Here is a 25,687-nt window from a genome sequence, read left to right as displayed (position 1 = left end):
AAATGTTAAAGAGTGTAAAGCTCCCCGCATCCAGCCTGACCTGTAAAACCAGCACAAAGTAATCCACCGGCTTGTTGCGCTGGTAGAGGTAGTATTCAGGAGACTTCTTGTTCCTGTCATCAAATTTTAGTTCCTGGATGACGTTGGGATGTTTGAGCAGCCTCAGAAGAATCTTCTCTGACATCTGACATGAGCTAAAGGCATCCACTTCTGTCGGAGAAACATAGCAAAGCTAATTAAACACACATGGCCAAGAGGGTATGAACAATTACCTGCAGCAGATTTTTGATTCCAGGAACCAGTTTATGACACCTTAACAGATAACTGAGAGGATTAGAAAAACTGGAACAAAGGGGCCAATATCTATAATGATCTCTCATTTTACTTTTCTCTGTGAACTATGACAATGATGTCTGGACTTTGGCTACTACGATCAGTGCTCCAGTTTTCCAAAGCAGCTCCATTATATATGGTATCAACAGCAGACCAGTGCTGAAATTACGAGGCTGATTTAATAAAGGATTTGAGAATGTTCACACAATATAAGGTTTGTAGGTACACTTCAATCATCCAATAATGTGCAGATTAAATTGGTAAACAGGGATTTTTCTTTAAACTGCCCATTAGGAACTGCATGTGAATCACAGGATCACGCTGTGTGTTCCTGTGCAATCCACATGCAGTTTGGTGATTTCAGCCAGTTTATTTTGAACGCAATGTACATGCCCTTGTAGCGACTTGTGTTCATTCAGTGCAGAAAAGAATGCAGGTCAATGCACACAGTGTGAAGCCCTAAAGGCAAACTGTCAGAGTAATGACGTTAAGGTGCAAGCTTTATGTCTATCGCACTGGTCCATTCATCTTCACCTACTGAGTCACGAATCTGAAACAATGCAGTCAGATATGTATCAGTACATCAAATCTGCATGCTTGTTCATGGTCAGTGACTCACACCAAGTAGTGAAGGTAGGATATACACTGCTCAAAAAAATTAAAGGAACAATTGAAAACATATCAGATCTCAACAGGCAAAAATCTCATGCTGGATATCTATACTGATTAGGACTGGGTAATGTGTTAGGAATGAAAGGAAGACACATCATTTGATGGAAATGAAAATTATCCACCTACAGAGGGCTGAATTCAAAGACACCCCTAAAATCAAAGTGAAAAAAATATGCAGCAAGCTAGTCCATTTTGCTGAAATTTCATTGAAACAACTCAAAATGGTCCTCAGTAGTTTGTATAGCCCCCAAATGCTTGTATGCATGCCTGAAAACATCAGGGCATGCTCCTAATAAGACAACGGATGGTGTCCTGGGGTATTTCCTCCCAGATCTGGACCAGAGCATCACTGACCTCCTGAACAGACCGAGGTGCAACCTGCAACCGAAACATAATGTCCCAGAGGTGTTCTTTTGGATTTAGGTCAGGTGAGTGTAAGGGCCATTCAATGGTATCAATTTCTTAATTCTCCAGAAACTGGCTGCATGCTCTCGCCACATGAGGCCGGGCATTGTCGTGCACCAGGAGAAACCCAGGACCCACTGCACCAGCGTAGGGTCTGACAATGGGTCCAAGGATTTCATCCCTATACCCAACGGCAGTCAGGGTGCCATTGAGTAGCCTGTAGAGGTCTGTGTGTTCCTCCATGGATATGCCTCCCCAGTCCATCACTGACCCACCACCAAACCGGTCATGCTGAACGATGTTACAGGCAGCATAAAGTTCTCCGCGGCTTCTTGAGACCCTTTCACGTCTGTCACATATGGTCAGGGTGAACCTGCTCTCATCTGTGAAAAGCATGGGGCACCAGCGGCGGACCTGCCAATTCTGGTGTTCAATGGAAAATGCCAATCGAGCTCCACAGTGTCCGGCAGTGAGCACAGAGCACACTAGAGGACGTTGGGCCCTCGGGCCACCCCCCATGAAGTTTGTTTCTGATTGTTTGGTCGGAGACATTCACACCAGTGGCCTGCTGGAGGTCATTTTGTTAGGGCTCTGGCAGTGCTCATCCTTTTCCTCCTTGCACAAAGGAGCATATACCGGTCCTGCTGATGGGTTAATGACCTTCTACGGCTCTGTCCAGCTCTCCTAGAGTAACTGCCTGTCTCCTGGAATCTCCTCCATGCTCTTGAGACTGGGAGACAAGGCAAACCTGGCAATGACACGTATTGATGTGCCATCCTGGAGGAGTTGGACTGCCTGTGCAACCTTTATAGGGTCCAAGTATCGCCTCGTGCTACCAGAAGTGACACTGACCCTAGCCAAATGCAAAACAAGTGAAAAACAGTCAGAAAGGATGAGTAGGGAAAACAAATGTCAGACACCTCCACCTGAAAAAACATTCCTGTTTTGGAGGTCGTCTCATTTTTTCCCATCTAGTGCACCTGTTGTTAATTTCAATTAACAGCAAAGCAGCGGAGACTGATTAACAGCCCCCTCTGTATACACCCCTCCCCCCCTGCTCCTTAATTGACCAGATCAATATCCCAGGAGTTCTAATTCAAAAGTGTTCCTTTAATTTTTTTTGAGCAGTGTATATGACTACTTAGGAACTAGCATCTTAAAGCGGAGTTCCAGCCGCAATTTCACTTTTTAAATATAAATACCCCTGTAATACACAAGCTTAATGTATTCTAGTAAAGTTAGTCTGTAAACTAAGGTCTGTTTTGTTAGGTTGTTACAGCATTTAGACACTTTATAAAATAGAAATTGACTGGGGCCATCTTATGTGTGGGCATCATGAAGCCAGACTGTATGACTTCCTGGATTTCAGCCTTGCACATGCTCAGTGCTGCACAAGCAGTGTCAGATCAGGTTTCAGCACCTGTGCTGTCCAAGTCACATGATTCTTTGAGACTGGGGAGTGCACAGACTCCTGGAAAGTTACACCCACTACATTCCCAGGAGTCTGTGCGGTGTAGGTTAGGAAACTTAAGCACCTAGGTGCAGGAAGTGGGAAGATTAACTATTCTGCCTAGCAACAACACTTTGAAGGCATCTAAAAAAAAAAAATTTTTTCGTAAAGGACTAATGACATTTTTTTAAAACTACTGATGTAATGTTATATTTATGGGTGGAACTCCACTTTAAAGTGGAGTTCCACCCACATTTGAGCTCCTAGTTTTTGCATATGTATGTTTTCTTCTAACATACCTTTTAATGAAGTACAGCCTGTACTTCCGATCAATCTGGTCTGCGGCGTAGGATGTCACATCCTCTTCTATGGCAAGCCCCCCCTCCTGGGACCTGTGTGTGTCCCAGAAGACAGCCAGACATTCACAAAGTGCAGCGCGACTCGCGAATGCTCAGTATGAAACGGGCAGTGAAGCCGCAAGGCTCCACTGCTGGTTTCCATATAATTAGAATGTCAGCGCCTGCACCCGATCCGACAGGCAGAGAGGCCTCAGGGGGCCGGCATTGCGGGCTACCTGGACAGGTAATAAGTGTCCTTATTAAAAAAAGTCTGCATTGTAGCTGCTGACTTAAAGGGGTTGTAAAGGTAAATGTTTTTTCACCTTAATGCATCCTGAACTCCGTTTTACTTACCTCACCCCTCGAAAGTCCAGTGCGCGTCCCCGTGATCCTCTTCGGTTCCCAGCCTGGCCGGACTGGACGGACTGATAGCAGCGCAGTCATTGGCTGGCGCTGCTGTCAATCACATCCGATGACGTGGCGCTCCGGGGGGCAGGGCCGAGTGATACAGGAGCGCGCCCGCAAAAGCTTTCCACCATGAAGGTGGAAAGCTCTTGCGAGGAGGAGCCGAGACAGCCGCCGAGGGACCCCAAAAGACAAGGTTCGGGGACACTGTGTGCAAAACGGGCTGCACAGTGGAGGTAAGTATAACATGTTTGTTATTTTCCCCCAATTTTTTTTTTAACTTTAGTGTTCCTTTCAAAAAAATAAAAAATTGCAGGTGGAACACTGCTTTTAAAAACCTATCATCAGCAAGGCCTGACAATCCCCTCTCCCAAAAAAATAGCTCTGCCCCTCACCCTAGTCATTTATCAAACAAGTTTGCTTTTTTTGGTGCATTCATTATCCAATACTGGGACCCCTCATACTGGATGGGCACACACGGGTGGGGCTTGGAACTCTAGTATACAATAGATAGATATCACTGATAGAACTCCAATGGCATGGCATAGAAATGAAACCTGGCTGTATTCTGCCCATTTACTGATGAACTATCCAATTAGTGGGTGGCCCTATTGCTTCCCTCCCATCCAACATCCTGTGACTGAAAATCCAAAGGAGCCAGGTAAAAATGGTAAGCTGAACAGCAGCTGCATCGAATCAGATGCGTCTGTTGTTCAGGTATTCTGACAACAAAAGGCAATGCAGAAGATTCCTCCATCCACATTGTATAGCATGAATGGAGGAATCTTTTATATTTTTTCTAAATTCTAAGTGTATAGCCAGCTTTATTTGCTTAGTGGGCCTTACTATCAAACAGGCATTGGTTGACTTTTTTCTTAATTTTTTTTACCATTTTACTTAGTTTAACTCTATATAGCTATTTATATAGTGTAAATGGTGTGTTTTTTTTGTTTACATGTGTGTTCTTTTTTTTTTTGTGTGTACAATCTCCTGTTGCCCCCTGCACACATGACACCCTTTGGATACCTGTTTCTAAGGGGTCCCCTTTTGCTGCACTTGGGGTATGTACATGATGTTTGCATTTTTCTTGCAGCACCTGCAACACTAGGCCCTACGGGGTCATACACTGTTTCCCGTATTCTACTGTGGTTTATGTTATGCCTTGTTTTATGTTTAATCTTGACACAGTTTCCTTGCAGGTACACCTCTGGCTTCTCGGTACTGGTGCTCTGGGTCGGGGTGCAGGGCGCTTGGTTGCCTCCTACTACTTTACTATTCCCTGTCCGGTCGGGGCCCCACTTGCTAGGCCCGCAGCCTCCCCCTCCTCTCCCTGCGCTCCAGTGCTGACCGGTTATGATAGTCGTTTTAGGGCTCTCCAGATCCGGTCTATAGTCTATGCTTATTAATTGTTATGCTATTTTTGTCCTTTATTGGTTCGCAAGTTACATTTATTATGGTTCTCTTTGTTCTCCTCTCGTGCATCTCCATTGGTATTACCAACCTTCTTTTTATTACCCGATTGCTACTCGACTCTGAGCAGGCCTTTACGCTCCAACCACCCCCTATTAAGGCGGACCCCTGCACGGGCACCTTACAGTGCCTAGCGAGAGACCACAGTTTCTTTTTGTTAGAAATCGATTGATCCTCTCCCCTCTCTCTGCCCCCTCCCCTGCCTTCCCATCTCTCTGCCCTCTCTCTCCCCCTCCCCCTCCCTATCCTTTGCTCCCTCCCATCCATCTTCTCTCCCTGTTTTAGGCTCCTCCTTCCCCCTACCTCTTCTCTCTCCCTCCTCTTTCTTGCCCTCTTTACTTCTCCTTTATCGCACTCCGATTGGGCGGGATCCCTCGACCAGGCCTTATCCTCACACCTCTGGGTGATCTCCGTCTAGCCTGGGCGACATCATGGGTCTCCTCAAGGTCACTTCCCTTAATGTTCGTGGTCTCAACACTCCGGAAAAGCGCTCGCAGCTTTTAGCTGACTTGCGCAAGAGCAGAACTCATGTAGCCTTTTTGCAGGAGACGAATTTCCGCAGCCATAGTACTCCTAAACTGACTAAAGGGACCTTCCCGACGGTCTATCACAGCACCTCTCCGGTCTCCAAATCGAAGGGGGTCAGCATCCTGTTGGCCAAATCGGTGCCCTGGTCGTTTGAGGCACAACAGTCAGATGAACAGGGTTGTTTTCTTCTCCTGAAGGGAACGGTGTTTGATATGCGGGTCACCTTTGCCAATGTTTACTTCCCCAATGCGGACCACCCGCAGTTCCTGCGGAGACATCTCCCTGAGCTTGAGGAGGGGATGCTTGTTTTCGGTGGGGACCTTAATTTTGCTATGGATCCGTCTCTGGACGTCTCACAAGGTGCCTCCCATCTCTCCTACTCGCGACTGACGGCGGACCTACAGGCTCTGCGCCTGGTGGATCCCTAGCGGCTGCTCAATCCACAGGGTCGGGATTACACCTTTTCCCATGTGCATATTACCTACTCTCGGCAAGACTACCTGCTGGTATCCCACAAAGACCCATCCAGAGTTGTGTCCACCTCCATTGATGTCATGTCCTTCTCGGACCATGCGCCGGTTTACATGACCCTCCAATTGGGGCCGGTATTTCAATCCCCTCTGTCTTGGAGACTAAATAAGGCCCTGCTTCAATTGGAGGAAACCCGTTCGGATGTGCTGAACACTTTGCGGGAGAATTTCTCTATCAATGGGGGCTCTGTTGCCAACCCTCTGGTGGTTTGGGAGGCACACAAGGCGCTGATCAGAATAGGAGAAACCAGCGTGTGGAGGAGCTCTTTGCAACGATATGCAGTCTGGAGTGTTCGCATAAGGCCAGTCTGGCAAGTGCTACTTTTCAGGACCTTCTTAGAGCGTGTGAGGAACTTTGTTCACTTCTATTACACAAAACGAAGCAGAAATTGGCCTGGGCGCATCGCACCATGTATGGGTTCTCGAATAAGCCCGGGTTATTATTGGCCAGGGCTTTGCGGGGTCCTCGCACCAAAACATATATTTCTCACATCTTTGCTTCTTCTGGGAAAAAGCTGAATACGTCTTCAGATGTTGCGGCAGAGTTTCGTTCCTTCCTTGAGGGTCTTTATAACTTGGACAGGCCCTCCGGCACTGACTCCTCAACTGTTGGCAGTTCCACCCCTCAATCGTACGTAGCCGCTTCCGGCATGCCTGTACTCTCCAGTGCAGTGCAAGAAGAAGAACTAGAAGAGCCCATTATGACGGCCGAGTTAGGAGTGGCCTTGGAAGGCTCCAGGCCCTCACGGCCTGACTTCAACATACTACAAAACCTTTGACCTGTTGTCACAGCCACTAGTCTCTGCTCTTAATTATTTATTTTGGCGGGCAACTCTTTCCCGGTGGACACCCTGAGAGCTTACATTTCCCTTATCCCGAAAGAAGGGAAAGATCTGTCACGGTGTGGGAATTATCGCCCGATAGCACTCCTGAATACTGACTTGAAACGGTTTGCCAAAATCTTGGCCAACAGGTTGCTTTCTCATACTCATACAGAGAGATCAGGCGGGCTTTGTGCCGCTGAGGGAACCGCAAGACAATACCATCCGGGAGGTTAACCTGGTCCACGCGGCCAGGACTTCTAAACGGGCCCTTCTCCTGCTGTCTACGCACAAAGAGAAGGCCTTCGACCGTGTGGACTTGTCTTTCCTTCGAGCCACCTTGGAGCATATTGGCATGCGGTCCTCTATGCAGGGGTGGATACTGTCCCTTTACTCCCACTGCACCGATCAAGGTCAATGAAACAAGGTCTGCTTTCTTCGACTTTTGAAATGGCACGCGGCAGGGTTGTCCACTATTCCCCCTGATATTTATACTCACGTTGGAACCTCTCCTGTGCAGAATAAGGGTGGATGCGGGCATACTTGGGTACCAGAAATCTTCAGGATCCCACAAGGTGGCCGCATTTGCGGACAACCTGATCTTTTTTCTGACGGAACCACTTGCCTCCCTCCCGAAACTGCTTCGATTTCTTCAGGAATATGGTGCCCTCCCTCTCTTTCAAATTAACTTATCTAAATCCTCCATTCTCAATATAACAGTTGGGAGGGACATTGTTCAGTGCTTGCGTTCGGCCTTTCCGTAGAGGTGGGCATCCAATTTTATGCAATACTTTGAGTCGAAATCACTCGTGACCCGCCGACCTTTATGCAACAAATTTTGCCCCGCTACTTCTTCGCTTAAAGGCGGATTTTCTTAGCTGGCACTCTCTCACATTGACGTGGTTTGGCCCTTGCAGTGCCCTCAAGATGACCCTGTTGCCGAGAGATTTGTACCTGTTGCAGGCGCTCCCTATCCGCCTCCCCCCAGTGTTTAAGCGTATAGACTCCATGTTTCGGGACTTTGTATGGTCCTTCCGTAAGCCTTGCATGAAACTCCAGCTCCTCCATCTAGCGAAGGGCAAGAGAGGGGTTTGCCTTCCGGACATGAGAGCATACTACAGGGCGGCCCATCTCACTAGGTTGGTGGATTGGCGATGGCATGCGGAAACGAAGCGCTGGGTGGCGATGAAGATGGAGGACACCGGTGATATGGCTAGGAGCTGGCCCTGGATCACTACTTTGCCGAAGGATCTTGTGTCCCATCCTACCCTAGGCAGCATGCTTTCGGTGATCAGAGAGGCCTTTCCGCACTCCTTGGTGTCCCCGATGCCCTCCCCAATGGTCCCGGTTCTGGGAAATCCAGAATTTACACCTGGCCTCCGGAATCCCCACTTCAAGCGCCTGGCAGATGGGCGTCGGCTTCATCTGTGCGACTTTCTAGGACCTAACGGTCAACTCTCACCTGAGGCTGAGGTGTCTGCCACGGAGCCACCACTGGACTTCTTGAGCGGCCTACAGCTCTGTATCTCTCGTCCACTTAATGAATTGGAACGTATTTGTCACCGTGGAGAGCCGGTGTGACACTGCATTTCGCTTGTTTACTCCTCCCTGATCCGACCAGCGGATGGGTTCATTCCTCCCTTCCTCTCCAAATGGGAAGAGGAGCTCCGCACTACCTGACTGACGCCCAGAGGGAGAAGATTCTCCTTTTTGCTCAGAAATCCTCCATAGCTACTAAAGTTCAGGAGACCTGTTACAAAGTTATGACCCGATGATATAGAGTGCCCACTACCCTGCACTGTTTTTTCCCACAGGTTTCTAGCCTGTGCTGGCGCTGTGGCGAGGTGGAGGGGACGATGCTGCACAATTTTTGGGCCTGTCCCAAGCCCTCCCCTTTCTGGCTCGAGGTGACCCGCACGATCGAACACTTGACTGGTGTCTCACTGGAGGGGAACCCAGCGGCCCGTTTGCTTCATCTGTCGGAGCGACCTGTCAGGAAATATAAGGCCTCTCTCACCATCCAGCTACTAAACGCTGCTAAGGCATGCATATCCCTCTGTTGGAGATCGGAGAATCCCCCGGCAAAGTCCCTATGGTTTGCAAAAAAGTTAATGAACTCAGAAAAATGGAAGATCTCACTTCCACCCTGCATAAAAGGGAGGAGGCCTTCCGGGAGACCTGGAGACCCTGGCAGTACTTTACATATACGGACACCTATCTCCAAGAAGTGGCGCAGTCTGTCTGAACCCGGTGGGCGTATTCCGTTTCCCAGTCGGAGTGTACTATCCTGTTCTCCACACTTTCTTGATTCTGTACTTAGTTATTGCTCTTCTCCATACCTCCCCTCCTCTTCCCTTTCCTCTTGACCCTTGCCCCCCCCTTACCCCCTGTTACTCCTACCCCCTCCCCACAACCCCTGCCCAAATTGTGAACTACAAAGGCACAGGAAAATTGGTCAAAATTGATGGCAAGATAAATGTAGTATGTCATCAAAAAATGACAGAAACATGGAGAAACATTTGCATTCCTCACTCTACAAGACTCTGGTCCGGCCGCACCTAGAGTATGCTGTCTGGGCACCAGTCCTCAGGAAGGATGTACTGGAAATGGAGAGAGTACAAAGAGGGGCAACAAAGCTAATAAAGGGTCTGGAGGATATTAGTTATGAGGAAAGTTTGCAAGCACTGAACTTATTCTCTCTGGAGAAGAGACGCTTCAGAGGGCATATGATTTAAATTTACAAATACCATACTGGTGACACCACAATAGGGATGAAACTTTTTTGCGGAAGGGAGTTTAACAAGACATGTGGCCACTCATTAAAATGAGAAGAAAATAGGTTTAAGCTTAAACTAGAAAAAAACAAGGAGGGGCACCTCTGAGTATATATCATAAACAATTTATTATATAAATAATATCCACTCATATGGAAGAAAGTAAAGTTGAGTTTGGGTGCATCTCTGGGCTAAAGAGGTGAGACTGCAGGTCAAAGGGAGTCTGCTTCAAGCTGGCAAAATGCAGCACATCAAATCCCTCTCCTTATTTTTTTTGTCCCTTGTTTTACTGGAGCTTGCTTCTGGTCTCGCTGGTGGCAGCCCTGACAGATTTACATATGTCTCCCTTGACACCTGCCTCTGGACTATCATGGACCATATATAGTCATATTGAGGTATCTGAACCTTAAACTATGTAGTGGGTTGGTTACTGTAAAAGTGGCAAGGATGTGTAATTCCCTTCCACATGCGGTGGTCTCAGCGTGGAGCATCGATAGTTTAAAAAAAATTATTAGATAAGAACCTGAACGACCACAACATACAGGGATATACAATGTAATACTGACATATAATCACACATAGCTTGGACTTGATGGACTTGTGTCTTTATTCAACCTCACCTACTATGTAACTATCAGCCAGGAAGCTGTGCATGGGATGTACTTGGACATTCCAACATGACAATGATCCAAAACACAAGGCCAAGTCGACCGGTTATTGGCTACAGCAGAATAAAGTGAAGGTTCTGGAGTGGCCATCTTAGTCGCCTGATCTCAGTATCATTGAGCCACTCTGGGGAGAGCCCAAGAATTTACAGGAACTGGAGGCTTTTTGCCAAGACCAATGGGCAGCTTTACAATCTGAGAAGATAAAAACTAACCATTAACTTTTTTGTGTGAGCATTCATATTCTCTGAAAAATTGCATAGGAATCAAATTCTGCAAGGGTATGTAAACATATGAGCACAACTGTATGTAGGGGTTTAAAAACACTTTCCTTTTAAGTTCTGCAATAAAATGTAAACCTTGCATACATATGTTCCTGGAAATAAGAAAAATAAACAGTTTCCAATTAATTATATTTTCATTCATAAAAATACATCTCACGTAATTTTTTGATGCATACAGATTGTAATGCAGCGGAAAAAAGTTTACTAGAGAACAGGTGTTGACCTTGGCTACTCTGTTGCATTTGTTTTGAAAAGAATGTCAGATGCCCACAGGAAGCAAGTATGCGGTAACAGAGGGGACCATTGGGAACAACTCCAACCTTCACTACCCTCCCATCTCCAGTCAGGAACCAGCGCCAAGATTGTTGGTAATCTCAAACTGTGATAAGCTAAACTTGCCTGTTGCTAAGAAACGGTGCATAGCCAAGAGAAGCTGTGGTGATATTTTAACCTTCATTTCGTTATCGGTTTGCTTAAAAGCAGAGAAATCTTGCTTCCTCTCTCGGTGTGTTATTCTCTTTTTCGTCTTGTTATCAGCTAGGAGAGTTAAAGGAGAGAGGGGAAAAAAAAGATCATTGTTAAGTGTAGTCTGCAGATCTACAGCCTTTATTACATAATCACAAATTAAACTGACATCCTGTTTAACCACTTCAGCCCCGGACCATATTGCTGGTCAAAGACCAGAGCACTTTTTGCAATTCAGCACTGCGTCGCTTTAACTGACAATTGCGCTATAAACAAAAATAGAGCGACAATTTTGAAAAAAAATGAAGATTTTTTACTTTTTACCATAATAAATATCCCCCAAAAATATATATAAAAAAAAAAAAATTTTCCTCAGTTTAGGCCGATACGTATTCTTCTACATATTTTTCGTTAACAAAAAAAAAAAAATCGCAATAAACGTTTATTGATTGGTTTGCGCAAAATTTATAGCGTTTACAAAATAGGGGATAGTTTTATGGCATTTTTATTAATATTTTTTTTTTTACTAGTAATGGCGGCGATCAGCGATTTTTTTCGGTACTGCGACATTATGGCGGACACTTCTGACACATTTTTGGGACCATTGGCATTTGTATAGCGATCAGTGCTATAAAAATGCATTGATTACTATAAAAATGCCACTGGCAAGGAAGGGGTTAACACTAGGGGGCGCCCCCCTATTGGCTGCTCGGCGAGATGACGTATAGCTACGTGATCTCGCCCAGCAGAGCCGACCTGCCGCCATATAACTGCGGCGGCTGGTCGGCAAGCAGTTAAGTCTAGTACAGACGATGAGATTATCGAACGAATGATCGTCCAATTTGTTTTTTTGCATGCTAGTCTCCAGCTCGAAAATTAAGAGGTTGAACATTTTTTGTGATGTCATGTGTTGTTGTGTATTTGTATTGTATTTTCTGGTATCGTATAAGTACATTTTTCTTTTTTGTCCAAAAATTTGCACGAAAGCTGTGTACTAACAATTCGATTATCGTACGATTGCTTCAAAAGCGGTATTTGTTTTTCTGATTGCATGTACTGGCCTTGAATCTTTATAGGTCTTATTCAGTCAAAAGGACTATGATGATGTTTTTAGGGTAGTAACACACAGAATCAAAGCAGGTTTAGTGGTGTGGGACCAGTGAAAGTTACTCTGGAAAGGTAAACTTGTGCTGGTGGTAATATAGAGGAGTGCTAGTCTATCTTAAAAACACTTGCTGCTTGGCTGACTCTCCATTCAATAATTTTGAGTCATTGACCTGAAACACATCAGCATCTCCGAAGATATTGAAACTTTTGGAATATACAGGTGAAACTCTAAAAATTTGAATATCGTGCAAATGTTCATTTGTTTCACTAATGCAACTTAAAAGGTGAAACTAATATATGAGATAGACTCATTACATGCAAAGCAAGATAGTTCAAGCCGTGATTTGTCATAATTGTGATGATTATGGCTTACAGCTCATGAAAACCCCAAATCCACAATCTCAGAAAATTTTAATATTGTGAAAAGGTGCAATATTCTAGGCTCAAAGGGCCAGATTCACAAAAGAGATACGACGGCGTATCTCCTGATACGCCGTCGTATGTCTGTTTTAGGGTCTTCCTAACTATGCGACTGATTCATAGAATCAGTTACGCATAGTTTGCCCTAAGATACGACAGGTGTAATTGAATTACACTGTCGGATCTTAGGATGCAATACCTCGGCCGCCGCTGGGGGGAGTTTGCGTCGTAAACCAGTGTCGGGTATGCAAATTAGTACTTATGGCGGTCCACGAAGGTTTTTCGCGTTCATTACGTCGTCGCTAGTCTAGTTTCCCATCGCAATTTTACACGTTGTTTTACCTGCCCTAACTTTACACAGCCCACGTATGTGCCGTTTAAAGTATGGCCGTCGTTCCCGCGTCGAAATTTAAAAAAAATGTTGTCTTGCGCAAGACGTCCGGGAATACGAAAGTACGCTACGCACGTCGCCGTTCGAAAAAATGACGTCACTTTGCGCAAAGCACGGTGGGAATTTCAAAACGGAGCATGCGCAGTAGGTCCGGTGCGGGAGCGCGCCTAATTTAAATGGCACACGCCCCTTTGAATTACGCGGGCTTACGCCGGAGGCCGCCGGCGTAAGTTTTCATTGCAAATGCTTGGAGAATCAGGCACTTGCGATGAAAACGTGCGGCGGTGTAACGTATCTACGATACGTTACGCTGCCGCAGTTCTATGTGAATCTGGCCCAAAGTGTCCCACTCTAATCAGCTAATTAAGCCATAAAACCTGCAAAGGGTTCCTGAGCCTTTAAATGGTCTCAGTCTGGTTCAGTAGGAATCACAATCATGGGAAAGACTGCTGACCTGACAGTTGTGCAGAAAACCATCATTGACACCCTCCATAATGAGGGAAAGCCTCAAAAGGTAATTGCAAAAGAAGTTGGATGTTTCCAAAGGTCTGTATCAAAGCACATTAATAGAAGGTTATGTGGAAGGGAAAAGTGTGGAATAAAAAGTTGCACAAGCAGCAGGGATTACCGCAGCCTGGAGAGGATTGTCAGGAAAAAGGCCATTCAAAATATGTTGGGGACTTTCACAAGGAGTGGACTGAGGCTGGAGTCAGTGCATCAAGAGCCACCACACACAGACAGATCCTGAACATGGGCTTCAAATGTCCTATTCCTTTTGTCAAGCCACTCCTGAACAACAAACATCAGAAGCGTATTACCTGAGCTAAAGAAAAACAGACCTGGTCTGTTGCTCAGAGGTCCAAAGTCCTCTTTTCTGATGAGAACAAATTTTGCATCTCATTTGGAAACCAAGGAGCCTGAATATGGAGGAAGAATGGAGAGGCACACACTGCAAGATGCTTGAAGTCCAGCGTGAAGTTTCCACAGTCTATGTTGATTTGGGGAGCCATGTTATCTGCTGGTGTTGGTCCACTGTGCCTCATTATGTCCAGGGTCAACGCAGCTGTCTACCAAGACATTTTGGAGCACTTCATGCTTCCTTCCACAGATGAGCTCTATGGGGATGCTGACTTAATTTTCCAGAAAAACTTGGCACCTGCCCACACTGCCAAAATCACCAAAACCTGGTTCAATGACTGTGGGATTACTGTGCTTGATTAGCCAGCAAACTCGCCTGACCTGAACCCCATAGAGAATCTATGGGGCATTGCCAAGAGAAAGATGAGAGACATGAGACCGAACAATTCAGAAGAGCTGAAGGCCGCTATTGAAGCATCCTGGTCTTCCATAACAACTCAGCAGTGCCACAGGCTGATAGCTTTCATGCCACGCCGCATTGAGGCAGCAATTGCTGCAAAAGGGGCCCAAACCAAGTACTTAGTACATATGCATGCTTATAATTTTCAGAGGTCTAATATTGTTCTATGTACAATCCTTGTTTTATTGATTGCATATAATATTCTAATTTTCTGAGATTGTGGATTTGGGGTTATCATGAGCTGTAAGCCGTAATCATCACAATTATGACAACTCATGGCTTGAACTATCTTGCTTTGCATGCAATGAGTCTATCTCATATTAGTTTCACCTTTACGTTGCATTAGTGAAATAAATGAACTTTTTCAAGATATTCAAATTTTTCGAGTTTCACCTGTACTAAGCAAAGCCAGGGTAATATCAGAAGTCCTTATTTTTGGGCTGGACTTTGGTCAGTGAGTCAAATTGCTGAATCCACTAGCAAAACACCTAGAGAACTAGCAATGGCACAACACATTCTCAGGATAGGTTTCCTTTAAAAGGTGACAACAGACCTAGCCCACCCGTTTCATCTGAGGGAAATCCTGAAAACATGACTTATTGGGGCGCCTTGAGGACTGGAGTTGAGAAACACTGCAGTGGACTGCTGTAGGAACAGGTTTACACAAAGGAAGTGTAAATAGTAGATGGACTGGAGTCTTTACCTTACCAACTATGAAATGTATGCCAGCATAACAACAGATTGTCTACTGTAGGCGCCCACTGGCCTAGTGGAGCCACGCTGCTAAGCAAAAATAAATTGTTGGGTGGAATTCAATTTATGACTTGAAGTATGGTTGAACCGATACCGATAGTCATGCAAATGTTCCAATACCTGAAACCGATACTTTCAGGCTCGGTTCTTTCAGATTTCAGTGGCATACCCCCACTGACAGCTGAAATGTATATAAAAAAAAAAACAGCTGGCAATTATAGGTTGTTAAAGCGGAGTTCCACCCAAAAGTGGAACTTCCGCTCATTTGTTTCCCCCCCCCCCTCAGGTGCCACAACTGACACCTTTCAGTGGAGGGGGGACAGGATATCTGTCTTTGACAGTTATCCCGTTGCCACTTCCCAGAGCCACAGTCGTGGATATTAACATCAACGCTCGGCTGACGACTCGGCTCCTTCCTACTCTGTCTAGAGAGGAGTACACTGCCGGGTTCCCTTACGCCAGTGTTTCTCAATTCCAGTCCCCAGGCCCCCCCAACAGGTCAGGTTTTCAGGATTTCCCTCAGATGAAAAGGCTGTGGTGATTACTAAGGCAGTGAAACTGATCAAATCACCTGTGCAAAATAATGGAAATCCTGAAAACCTGACCTGTTGGGGGGGCCTGAGGACTGGAATTGAGAAACACTGCCTTACGCGCAATGGCGGCAGCATTATTGTGTTTGTATAAAAGGTCAATGAGTTTCTGGATTCCTGACAGACCCTTGCATCTTTCATCCAGTGCTGCACTGACGTTTCTGGATTCTGAGTCATGGGGAAAGCAAAAGAATTGTCAAAGGATCTGCGGGAAAAGGTAGTTGAACTGTAACAAACAGGAAAGGGATATAAAACAGATATCCAAGGAATTGAGAATGCCAAATCGGAAGTATTCAAACTCTAATCAAGAAGTGGAAAATGAGGGGTTCTATTAAAATCAAACCACGTTCAGTTAGATCAATAATAAATAGCTTCAACCAAACACTAACCATGAGTTAAAAAAAAAAAGTTTGTGTTATCATTCATATTCTCTGAAAAATGGCCAAGAAATCATAAATTCTGCCAGGGTATGTAAACTTATGAGTACAACTGTACGTTCCAATTGGAGATTTACTATCACTTCCTATCCCTCTGTCTCCAGGAAAGGAAGCAAAAAGAAACCTCTCCAAAAGGTCAGACAGTAATGACAACCTTACAGAGATTTAAATCCTGAGTTTTTTTTTTTTTTTTTTTTTTAAAAGGTTCTAGCTGGACATGGGTTTTATAGAAAAAAATAAAATAAAAAATCTAAACCATGTAATAATGGATCCACTTTATATACCTATAAAAATAGCACAGCTAAAAGGTTTGTTTCTTTCATTTCCTTGTATGACAAATGGTTTAAAACCATATACTATTCCCATGAATATTCACCATACCCACAGTTCCTGCTGTTGCTGGTGGCAATACCCGATGCTTGCAGAGGTCATGCGATTTCATCCCATGCAACAATGCTGAGGGTTTAGCTGTCAATCGCTGGTTTTCTGTCAAAATTCATCGAGATCTTCAATCACGCCACTTACAGTTACTTTAAAGCATCAGTAATTGGAGATTTAGACGACTTGCTGTTTTGACACAACACCAGTAAGCATGTACACATTATGAGCAGACATGGTTAGTCAGCCTGATACTAACTAAAAACATGGCCGCTCCAGGGCGGCGACCACTTTTTCCTCCTTAGCCGCTGTTCTGTCAAAACAGCAACCTCTTCATGTACTGGAGTGTATACCGTTGCCGGTGTGTCGAAACAGCAACTCTTCCAAAATCTCCAATTAACCTGAAGCGACATGATTGGAGATCTCGATGAATTGGCTATTTTGACAGGACACTGGGCTCCAGAAGTGTCACGTGACAATTCTTGCTCCCCCTAGCCTGACACTGGGCATTTAAGTAATGGCTGTGATGGAAGGAGTAGTAGGGGGAGATTGCTGGCAAGGTGAGTATTAGTGCACTCTGACACTCTTTGCAAAGACACTGTCCCTTTACCTTCAATAGGCAAGATAGTAGTGTCTCGTTAATGAACTATAAGCTCTAGAAAATATCACAACTGATCATAGTTTTGATATTTTTATTTTTCCGTTGGTTATTTAGCAGTTTTTCATTACCCTTTCAGCAAAGCTCTGATGCCATCCCATAACAAAGAGAGAAACCGCTTCAATTTTTGTTTATCATAAATTCAGATGAAGTACAGCCTCCACTTTTGGTTATACAGATGACTGAATAAGTTCATGGGTCTAGCTCTGCGCAGATGAATCATAATTTGCATATCTCTATAAATATCCAAAGTCTGATTTGTACAATCATCTTCCATTAGTGTGATTCATGTTTCACTGTAATCTTGAAACATGACCTGCATGAATAATGCACACTTTGAATGGGTGCATGCAGGGTCAGACTGGGACTCTGGGAAATACCAAGAAAATTTGAGTCATAGTGCCCCACTGCAAATAGTGGGTGTGTACTGTTGTGATTTCTTGTGGCAGTATAGCGGTTTTAGATGCATTGTTTAGGCTCTGTTCACACTAGTGCGATTTCAGATGCAACTTTGACAATAGAAATCACATTGCTTTTAATGGTGCCCAACATATTTCTGGCAGTAGTTCCTTTAAAGGAGAGTTCCAGACCCACAAACTTTTTTCTTTTAAAGACTGCTCTGTAACTGTCACAGCCTGTAAATGAACATTTTTAACATGTCATAATTTTTGCGCTTTTAGTTTCTTTAAAAATAGTTGTTACTTACTGATCTCGGAACCAGGCGGATTCCATTTTAGCTGTGGGCATCTGAAACCCTCTTGTGTTCATTTCCTGGATATCTGTGCAGCTGTCTACCCATCATGCACCACCAAATCTCACACATGCTCAGTAATGCCTCAGGGAAACTGGGTGACACAATCCTGATGGTGTTACAAACCAAGACTTTCTTTTAGTTATTTCAATATTTTCAGAATAAACACCTCTTGCGCCGCAGACGTGCCTGGTCGTTATTTCCCTTCACCGACTGCTCCCTGAGTCTGACCTGTCACTATATCAAACAATGTCTAGCCCACACTGAGACCGTATAACATTGAGTAGATATTGGTGCTTGTAAGATCTGTTGTGTGTGACACCGTCTTGTAATGTAACTGTGCAGGGAGAGAGAGTAGCTGTCAGATTCATTGGTGATGTCGGGGGTGGGTGGGACCAAGCAGCTATCGAACACCAGCCTATAGGATGGGGTCAGGGCGGGCCACTACGTGTATGTGGCTCTGCCCCCTTTCTTAAGAAGCCCATAATTGGCTGGTGTTCGATAGCTTCTCAGTCCCTCCCACCCCCGACATTGCAGCTGAATTATGACAGGACCTCTCTCTCCCTGCACACAAAACACGAGATTTCGTCAGTAGGCGATTCGCAATGAGTCATGAAAAACATGACGCCGATATCCCAGGAACCCTTGCAAATCGCCTAGTGACACAATCGCCTAGGCGATTGATTGAAAGGAGGAAGTAATGAAGAAATTCGGGGAAAAAAAAGGTATTTACCAGCAAAAAAAAAATAAAAATGCCCATTGTGAAAACTGAGCTAACGGCATGCAGCACAGTCAAAGATAAAAAAAATGGGTGGAACTCTGCTATAAAGTAGAACTAAAGGCAAGACTTTTTTTTACATTTTGGATAGAGTAAGAGAGGGTTATAATCCATGTCAGTTTTTTTTGCCAGCTGTGTCCTATTGGAGAGAGGCCCAAATTTGGGGAATGACTTGTCATGGTGTGGGAGAGGGCTGATGAGGAACCAAAAGTTAGAACTTAGTGGCTATGGATCCGCACACTGCTGTGCTCTTTGAATTAAAATTAAAGCAGGCCTGATAAAGAAATAGTCCCTCAGTTCTCCATCAGGATTCATCAACCTAAGTTCAACACTTGATGGGTCCAGTGGCCAGGGAAGGAAGGAGGGTAAAAGTGCACTGGGGAATGGGTGTCCAGTGTGGACACTCGGACCTCACTGCAGACACATACAGATTCATGTACCTGTCACAGACACTTTTGGTGCTGTGCCCAATGACATTCTAAAGACTGATGACCTATATGAATTTGCTGATGATATTAAGGCACAACAGGACATTACAAACCAAAGAGGTTTCCCAACACGCTTATCAGCCAGCATGAAAAACAACCAAATTGTTGACCCTAATAGTTTACACTAAAAACAGAGGGTTTTGTTTGCACACATTTACAAATATATGCATTAGCCGCAGTGCCCACGCCAAGGGACCCATGTATATACTGCAAGCCCAACTCTACATTTCCAGATCCTCCATGGTAGGAGCAAATACAAGAATGGATACATTAAGGGCAGTATGCCTGGAGGGAGCCTACGCCTCAAAAGGCACAGGGATGCACGTAAATCCCAGAAAAAGGATCCAGTGATTCTCTGCACTCAAAATCAACCAACTGTACAAAAATGTGGCAACCACCCCAACCTATAACTGGCCTTGTAAAGCAAGGTGCACATGAAAGGGTAAATGCACATCAGGAACAAACGAGATTTCCCAGCACACTCACCAGCCAGTTTGGGTGCAGGGACGCACTGGATGCCTTTGCTGCCATAGTGCTTTTGCTGGGCATCATGTGCGTCCCTGTGCTTTTGTGTCTGGCGGAAATCCAATTTCTCTGCAGCAGGACTGGAGCACTGGCCAAGTTTTTTAGTGAAACAAGGATTGGTGATAAAGCATCAGTGGACAGGAGACAACTCTTGCAGAAGAGAATTTCCCTTCCTAGGGGTAGATTTACTCTCACTTCCTGTTGTCTCCTTCCGTTTGCAAGTAGGAGTCGTTTGTAAGTTGGATGTTTGAAAGTAGGGGCCCTGCCGAATATACTCTGCAGAAATTTGGGCCCTAAGTGTTGGTGTTGCCACAATACTGTAAGCCCTCACAGTTAGTCTTGGTGGGCGCTGGAACGCCCTGCTGTGTGAACTATTATATCAAAAATTGTAATTACATACCATTGTTGAACAGTGGTAGAAAATTGGGCTTTTGTTGGTGGTGGTGGTGCCACAACTCTGTAAGCCCTCGCAGTTACTCTTGGTGGGCACAGGAATGGGCCCTGCTGTGAAATATTAGATCAAGAATTGTGATTACATGCCCCTGTTGAACAGGGACCGAAAACCACACATGTGAGGCATCTCTGCGAACGTTAGAGTGAGAGCAATAATTGTGGCCCTAGATCTCCTCTAACTAAAAACATGTAACCAGTAAAAATATTTAAAGCGTCGCCTATGGGAATTTTTAAGTAGCGAAGTTTGGCGCCATTCCACAAGCGTTTTCTCAGCGTAACTTCATCTTTCACATTATGCAAAAACATTGGGCTAACTTTATTGTTTTCTTTTTTTTTAAGCACAAAACTTTTTTTTTTCGTAAAAAAAACGTTAGAAAAAAATTGCTGCGCAAATACCGTGCAAGATAAAAGTTACAAACGACCACCATTGTATTTTCTAAGGTCTTGCTAAAAAAAGCATACATAATGTTTTGGGGTTCTATGTAATTTTCTAGCAAATAAATGATGATATTTACATGTAGGAGAGAAATGTCAGAATTGGGCCTGGGTGCTCCAGAACGCCTGAAGGTGCTCCCTGCATGTTGGGCCTCTGTATGTGGCACGCTGTGTAAAAGTCTCACACATGTGGTATTGCCATACTCGGGAGTAATAGCAGAATGTGTTTTGGGGTGTAATTTGTGGTATGCATATGCTGTGTGTTAGAAATAACCTGCTAATATGACAATTGTGTGAAAAAAATTTTTTAAAATAAATTCTTGATTTTGCAAAGAATTGTGGGAAAAAAATGACAACTTCAAAAAACTCAGCATGCCTCTTTCTAAATACCTTGGAATGTCTTCTTTCCAAAAAGGGGTAATTTGGGGGGGTATTTGTACTTTTCTGGCATATTTGGGTCTCAAGAAATGACATAGGCCGTCAGTACTTCAGGTGTGATCAATTTTCAGATATTGGCACCATAGCTTGTGGACTCTATAACTTTCACAAAGACCAAATAATATGCACCAATACTTATTTTTATCAAAGATATGTAGCAGTATACATTTTGGCCAAAATTTATGAAGAAAAAATTACTAATTTGCTCAATTTTATAACAGAAACCAAGAAAAAATCTTTTTTTTTTTACAGAATTTTCAGTCTTTTTTCTCTATAGCGCAAAAAAAAAAAGCCCAATGGTGAATAAATACCACCAAAAGAAAGCTTTATTTGTGTGAAAAAAAAGACAAAAATGTCATTTGGTTACAGTGTTGTATGACTGAGTAATTGTCATTCAAAATGTGAGAGCACCGAGAGCTGAAAATTGGTCTGGTTATTAAGTGGGTTTAAGTGCCCAGTAGTCAAGTGGTTAAGCTGGCAGACAGCCATCCTGACATCCTGTAGAATATCTTGTTAAACTTGGGGATTAATTTTCCCCTTGATGATGGCAAGTGATCCCGGCCCTGATGCAGCAAAGAAAGCCTGAACCATGATGTTCCCTCCACCATACTTTACCACTGGAATGATGTTTTGATGTTGGTAAGCCGTACCCTTTTCCCACCATACATAGTGCCAGTATTCTTCCCGAATAATTCAACTTTTGTTTCATCAGTCCACAAAACATTTTCCCATCAGTGTTGCGGTTTGCCAAGGCGCTTTTTGGCGAACTTTAGGAGCGCAGCAATGTTTTCCTTTTTTTTTTTTTTTTTAGAGAGCAGCGGCTTTCTCCATGGTGTTCTGCCATGGACATCCTGCCTGTTCAAAACTTACATATAGTAGACTCATGGACTGGGATGTTTGCCTGTTCCAGTGAGGTCTTAAAGCGGAGGTTCACCCAAAAATCCACTTTTTGACATTAGCTCCAGCATACTGCTAACATCTGCAGTATGCTGTTTTTTTTTTTTTTTTGTACTTACCGTTATATGAGCCCTTGTTATCCGGCTCCGAGCGGGGAATCCTGCGGGGAATGGGCGTTTCTAAGCGAAGAGGAGTTGATTGACGGCTGCTAAGGCGCGTCACGCCTTCCGAAAATACTCAAAGTCACACTCGGGCATTTACGGCGCCTGCGCCTGCCGTGTAGAGCTGATTGCGCAGGCGCCGTAAACACCCGAGTGTGACTTCGGGCATTTTCGGAAGGCGTGACACGCTTTAGCAGCCCGTCAATCAACTCCTCTTCGCTTAGGAACACCTATACCCTGAAGTAATCCCTCGCTCGGAGCCGGATAACAAGGGCTCGTATAACAATAAGTACAAAAAAAAAACCAGCATACTGCAGATGTTAGCAGTATGCTGGGGGATGTAGCTAATGTCAAAAGTTTATATTTGGGTGAACCCCCGCTTTAAAGACTCAGATTCTCCTTTACCTTATTCAGAATTATTGTTGTGCCTTGGGAGTCATCTGAGCTGGGTGTCCACTTCTACAAAGAGTAGCCACAGTACTAAACTGTCTCTATTTATAGACAATTTGTCCAAACTGTGACTGATGGTGGCCCAAACACTTAATTGCTTTGTATCCCCTTCCAGCATTATGCAGATCAACTACTCTTGATCAAATGTCTTCAGGGAGCCACTTTTTGCAAGACATGGTTTACATTAACTGATGATTCTTATGAACGGTCATCTTAAAATGTTTGAGTGCCTTTATCAAAGTAGCTTGAAAACCCACGTCTCCAAACTCATTTCAATAATTGGGACTCCAGGTGTGCAAACTCATGACTCCAATTAGATTTCAGTAAATTAGTCAATGAGCTTGCTTACTTTTCCTCCAGAACTGAAAATGTTTAATTGGTGTTTTCAATAAAGACACAAGAAATTGTAATTGTGTGTTATTAGCTTGTATATATACACAGCGTCAGGTTGGCTCAATTGCGCAAACCGCCGTACCCGTATGGCGGTCTTTGCATGTGACACTGTGGGAGCGTGCGCTCCGCGCGCCCACAGGACTGTCCACCGGTGACCCGCGATCGTAGTAAACCAGAGGCAGAATGGGGATCTGCCTATGTAAATAAGGCAGATTCCCATTTTGTCAGGGGACAGCATGGAGATCTGCTGTGATCTCTGTGGTGTTCCAGTGAGCCCAGCACCCACACAGTTATAACACACCCAGAGAACACAGTTAACCCCTTGTTCTCCCCCTAGTGTTAACCTCTTCCCTGCCAGTGTAATTTATACATTGATCAGAGCATTTTTTTTTTAGCATTGATCAATGTCACTGGTCCCCAAAAAGTGTCACTAAAGCCTCATATACACTATCAGACTTCCATCTGACTTTTCCGTTGATTTTTGTCCAGATGGGCATTGACCGTGAACTTGTTCTGCATACACACGGCAGAACACTTTCAGACAACTTTCACCAAATCACATGGTTTTTCAGCTCTTTGGGCAACTTCTGCTATTGTTGTCTGATCTTAAGCATTGGTTCGGAGCATGCATGTCTTGGACTTTAGTACACACGATCGGATTATCCTCCATCGGACATTTGTTGCCGGAAAGTTTGAGAGCATGCACAGGGAACATTTGTCCGTTGAAAAAACAAAAATAATTGTCCGATGGAGCATACACATGGTCAGATTGTCTGATAAAACACGTCCATCGTTGTCAAAAAGTCTGATCGTGTGTATGGCTTTTAGGGTCAGATTTGTCCGCTGCAATGTCCACAGTCCGCCTAAAAAATCGCCTCCATTACCAGTAAAAACATAAAAAAAAGCTTCCCCATAGCTTGTAGACATGATAACTTTTGCGCAAGCCAATCAATATACGCTTACTTTGATTTTTTTTTCGGGGCTGAAGTGGTTAAGAGTGACTCCACTTTTGTTGAGGAAAAAACATTCCCCTCTGGGTGATCTATGTACATTGCAAAGCTTTAACAAACTTTGTTGCAGATTCCTACCGTTTGTTATTCTGAAGGAATAGCTGGTTGTTTTAACTGCGTCCATGTGCTGAGTTAATCTATATGGGGTTGGTTTTATAATTATAGATTAGCTGCTGCACCTGCAGGGCACTAATGAGGCAAGCTGCAGAGTATATCATCAAAAAGTAAATTTTTGTTGCGGGAGATGCTCAAAATCAGATTTGTATCTTAGTGCAGACTTCTGGGAAAACCAGTAAATGTATGGGGGATATTCTGACAAATTCTGTGTACTCCTCCAGGTAGCCATATTGCATTTTACAGAAAATTACAGCGCTGCAGATTGAAAAGGAAAGGTAATTTTTTAAAAACATTCAATTACAATATGATTTGTGTCGTGTACGCTATAATAGATATATGTAGCGTTTTTCAGCTTTGTGTTTTTTAGCAAAACTATACTCCACAAAAGCATATGGAGTCAGAGCGTTTTTACAGCCGAAAAACTCCTCTCAAAACCCACTAGTTCAGGGTTTTTTCCCAGCCCAAAAAAGCTTAGAACAGCCAATGTGTGGATGGACATAGAACAACATGATGGGGAGTTTACTGTCTGCAGAAAAAAAACCCGCCTGAAAACCAAAAACAGCAGCTGTAAAAACGTCCAGTGGGTATGAGGCCTAATAGTTTGGACCGTTTGTACCCTGAGGCCTAGTGAGCATCTGTTCAGACTGGTTATTGTCCGTTACAAAGGGGACAGAAAGAGGTTTTAAGGTTTTTTTCCCCCTCAAGAAAAGCAATGGTTTTAATTGCTTTTTTGCCTCACTGGTGTGAATTCCAATCACTGTTTGTTGTGACACCCATAAAATACTCAGGAACTGGGAAGATTTTAACCACTTAACCCCCGGGACCATATTGTGCCCAAAGACCAGAGCACTTTTTGTCGCTTTAACTGACAATTGCGCGGTCGTGCGACGTGGCTCCCCAAACAAAATTGGCGTCCTTTTTTTCCCCCAAAATAGAGGTTTTTTTTGGTGGTATTTGATCACCTCTGCGGTTTTTTTTTTTTTGCGCTATAAACAAAAATAGAGCGACAATTTTGAAAAAAAATGAATATTTTTTACTTTTTGCTATAATAATTATCCCCCAAAAATATATAAAAAAACGTTTTTTTTATCCTCAGTTTAGGCGATACGTTATTTTCTACATATTTTTCGTTAAAAAAAAAAATCGCAATAAGCGTTTATTGATTGTTTTGCGCAAAAGTTATAGCGTTTACAAAATAGGGGTATTTTTATGGCATTTTATTAATATATTTTTTAGTAATGGCGGCGATCAGCGATTTTTTGTTCGTTACTGCGACCTTTATGGCGGGACACTTCTGACACATTTTTGGACCATTGGCATTTTTATAGCGATCAGTGCTATAAAAATGCATCTGGATTTACTATAAAAAATGCCACTGGCAGTGAAGGGGTTAACACTAGGGAGCGGGGGAAGGGGTTTAAGTATGTCCCTGGGTGTGTTCTTACCTGTGGGGGGGGGGGTGGCCTCACTAGGGGAATCACTGATCTTCTGGTCATACAATGTATGAACAGAGGATCAGCATTTCCCCCCCTGACAGGACCGGGAGCTGTGTGCCGCAAAGAGAGCCGACGTAGTAATAGACGGCCTCTCCGCCCAGGA

General features: G+C 44.1%; 1 protein-coding gene across 2 annotated transcripts in view; it reads right to left on the bottom strand.

The window, feature by feature from the left end:
• Positions 1–25,687, bottom strand: part of CNNM2 (cyclin and CBS domain divalent metal cation transport mediator 2) — a 222,356-nt gene that overhangs the window by 46,114 nt on the left and 150,555 nt on the right. For both annotated transcript variants that reach the window (XM_040361871.1, XM_040361872.1), the window contains exons 3-4: positions 11,075–11,212; positions 41–210 (exon numbers count right to left, since the gene is read on the bottom strand). In XM_040361871.1, coding sequence (XP_040217805.1) covers positions 41–210; positions 11,075–11,212 — 308 coding nt within the window. The remainder of the gene's footprint in view (positions 1–40; positions 211–11,074; positions 11,213–25,687) is intronic.

Source organism: Rana temporaria, chromosome 8 (genome assembly GCF_905171775.1).
Source record: "Rana temporaria chromosome 8, aRanTem1.1, whole genome shotgun sequence".
NCBI classification, from domain to species: Eukaryota; Metazoa; Chordata; class Amphibia; order Anura; family Ranidae; genus Rana; species Rana temporaria.
This window is presented reverse-complemented; position numbering and strand designations above follow the sequence as displayed.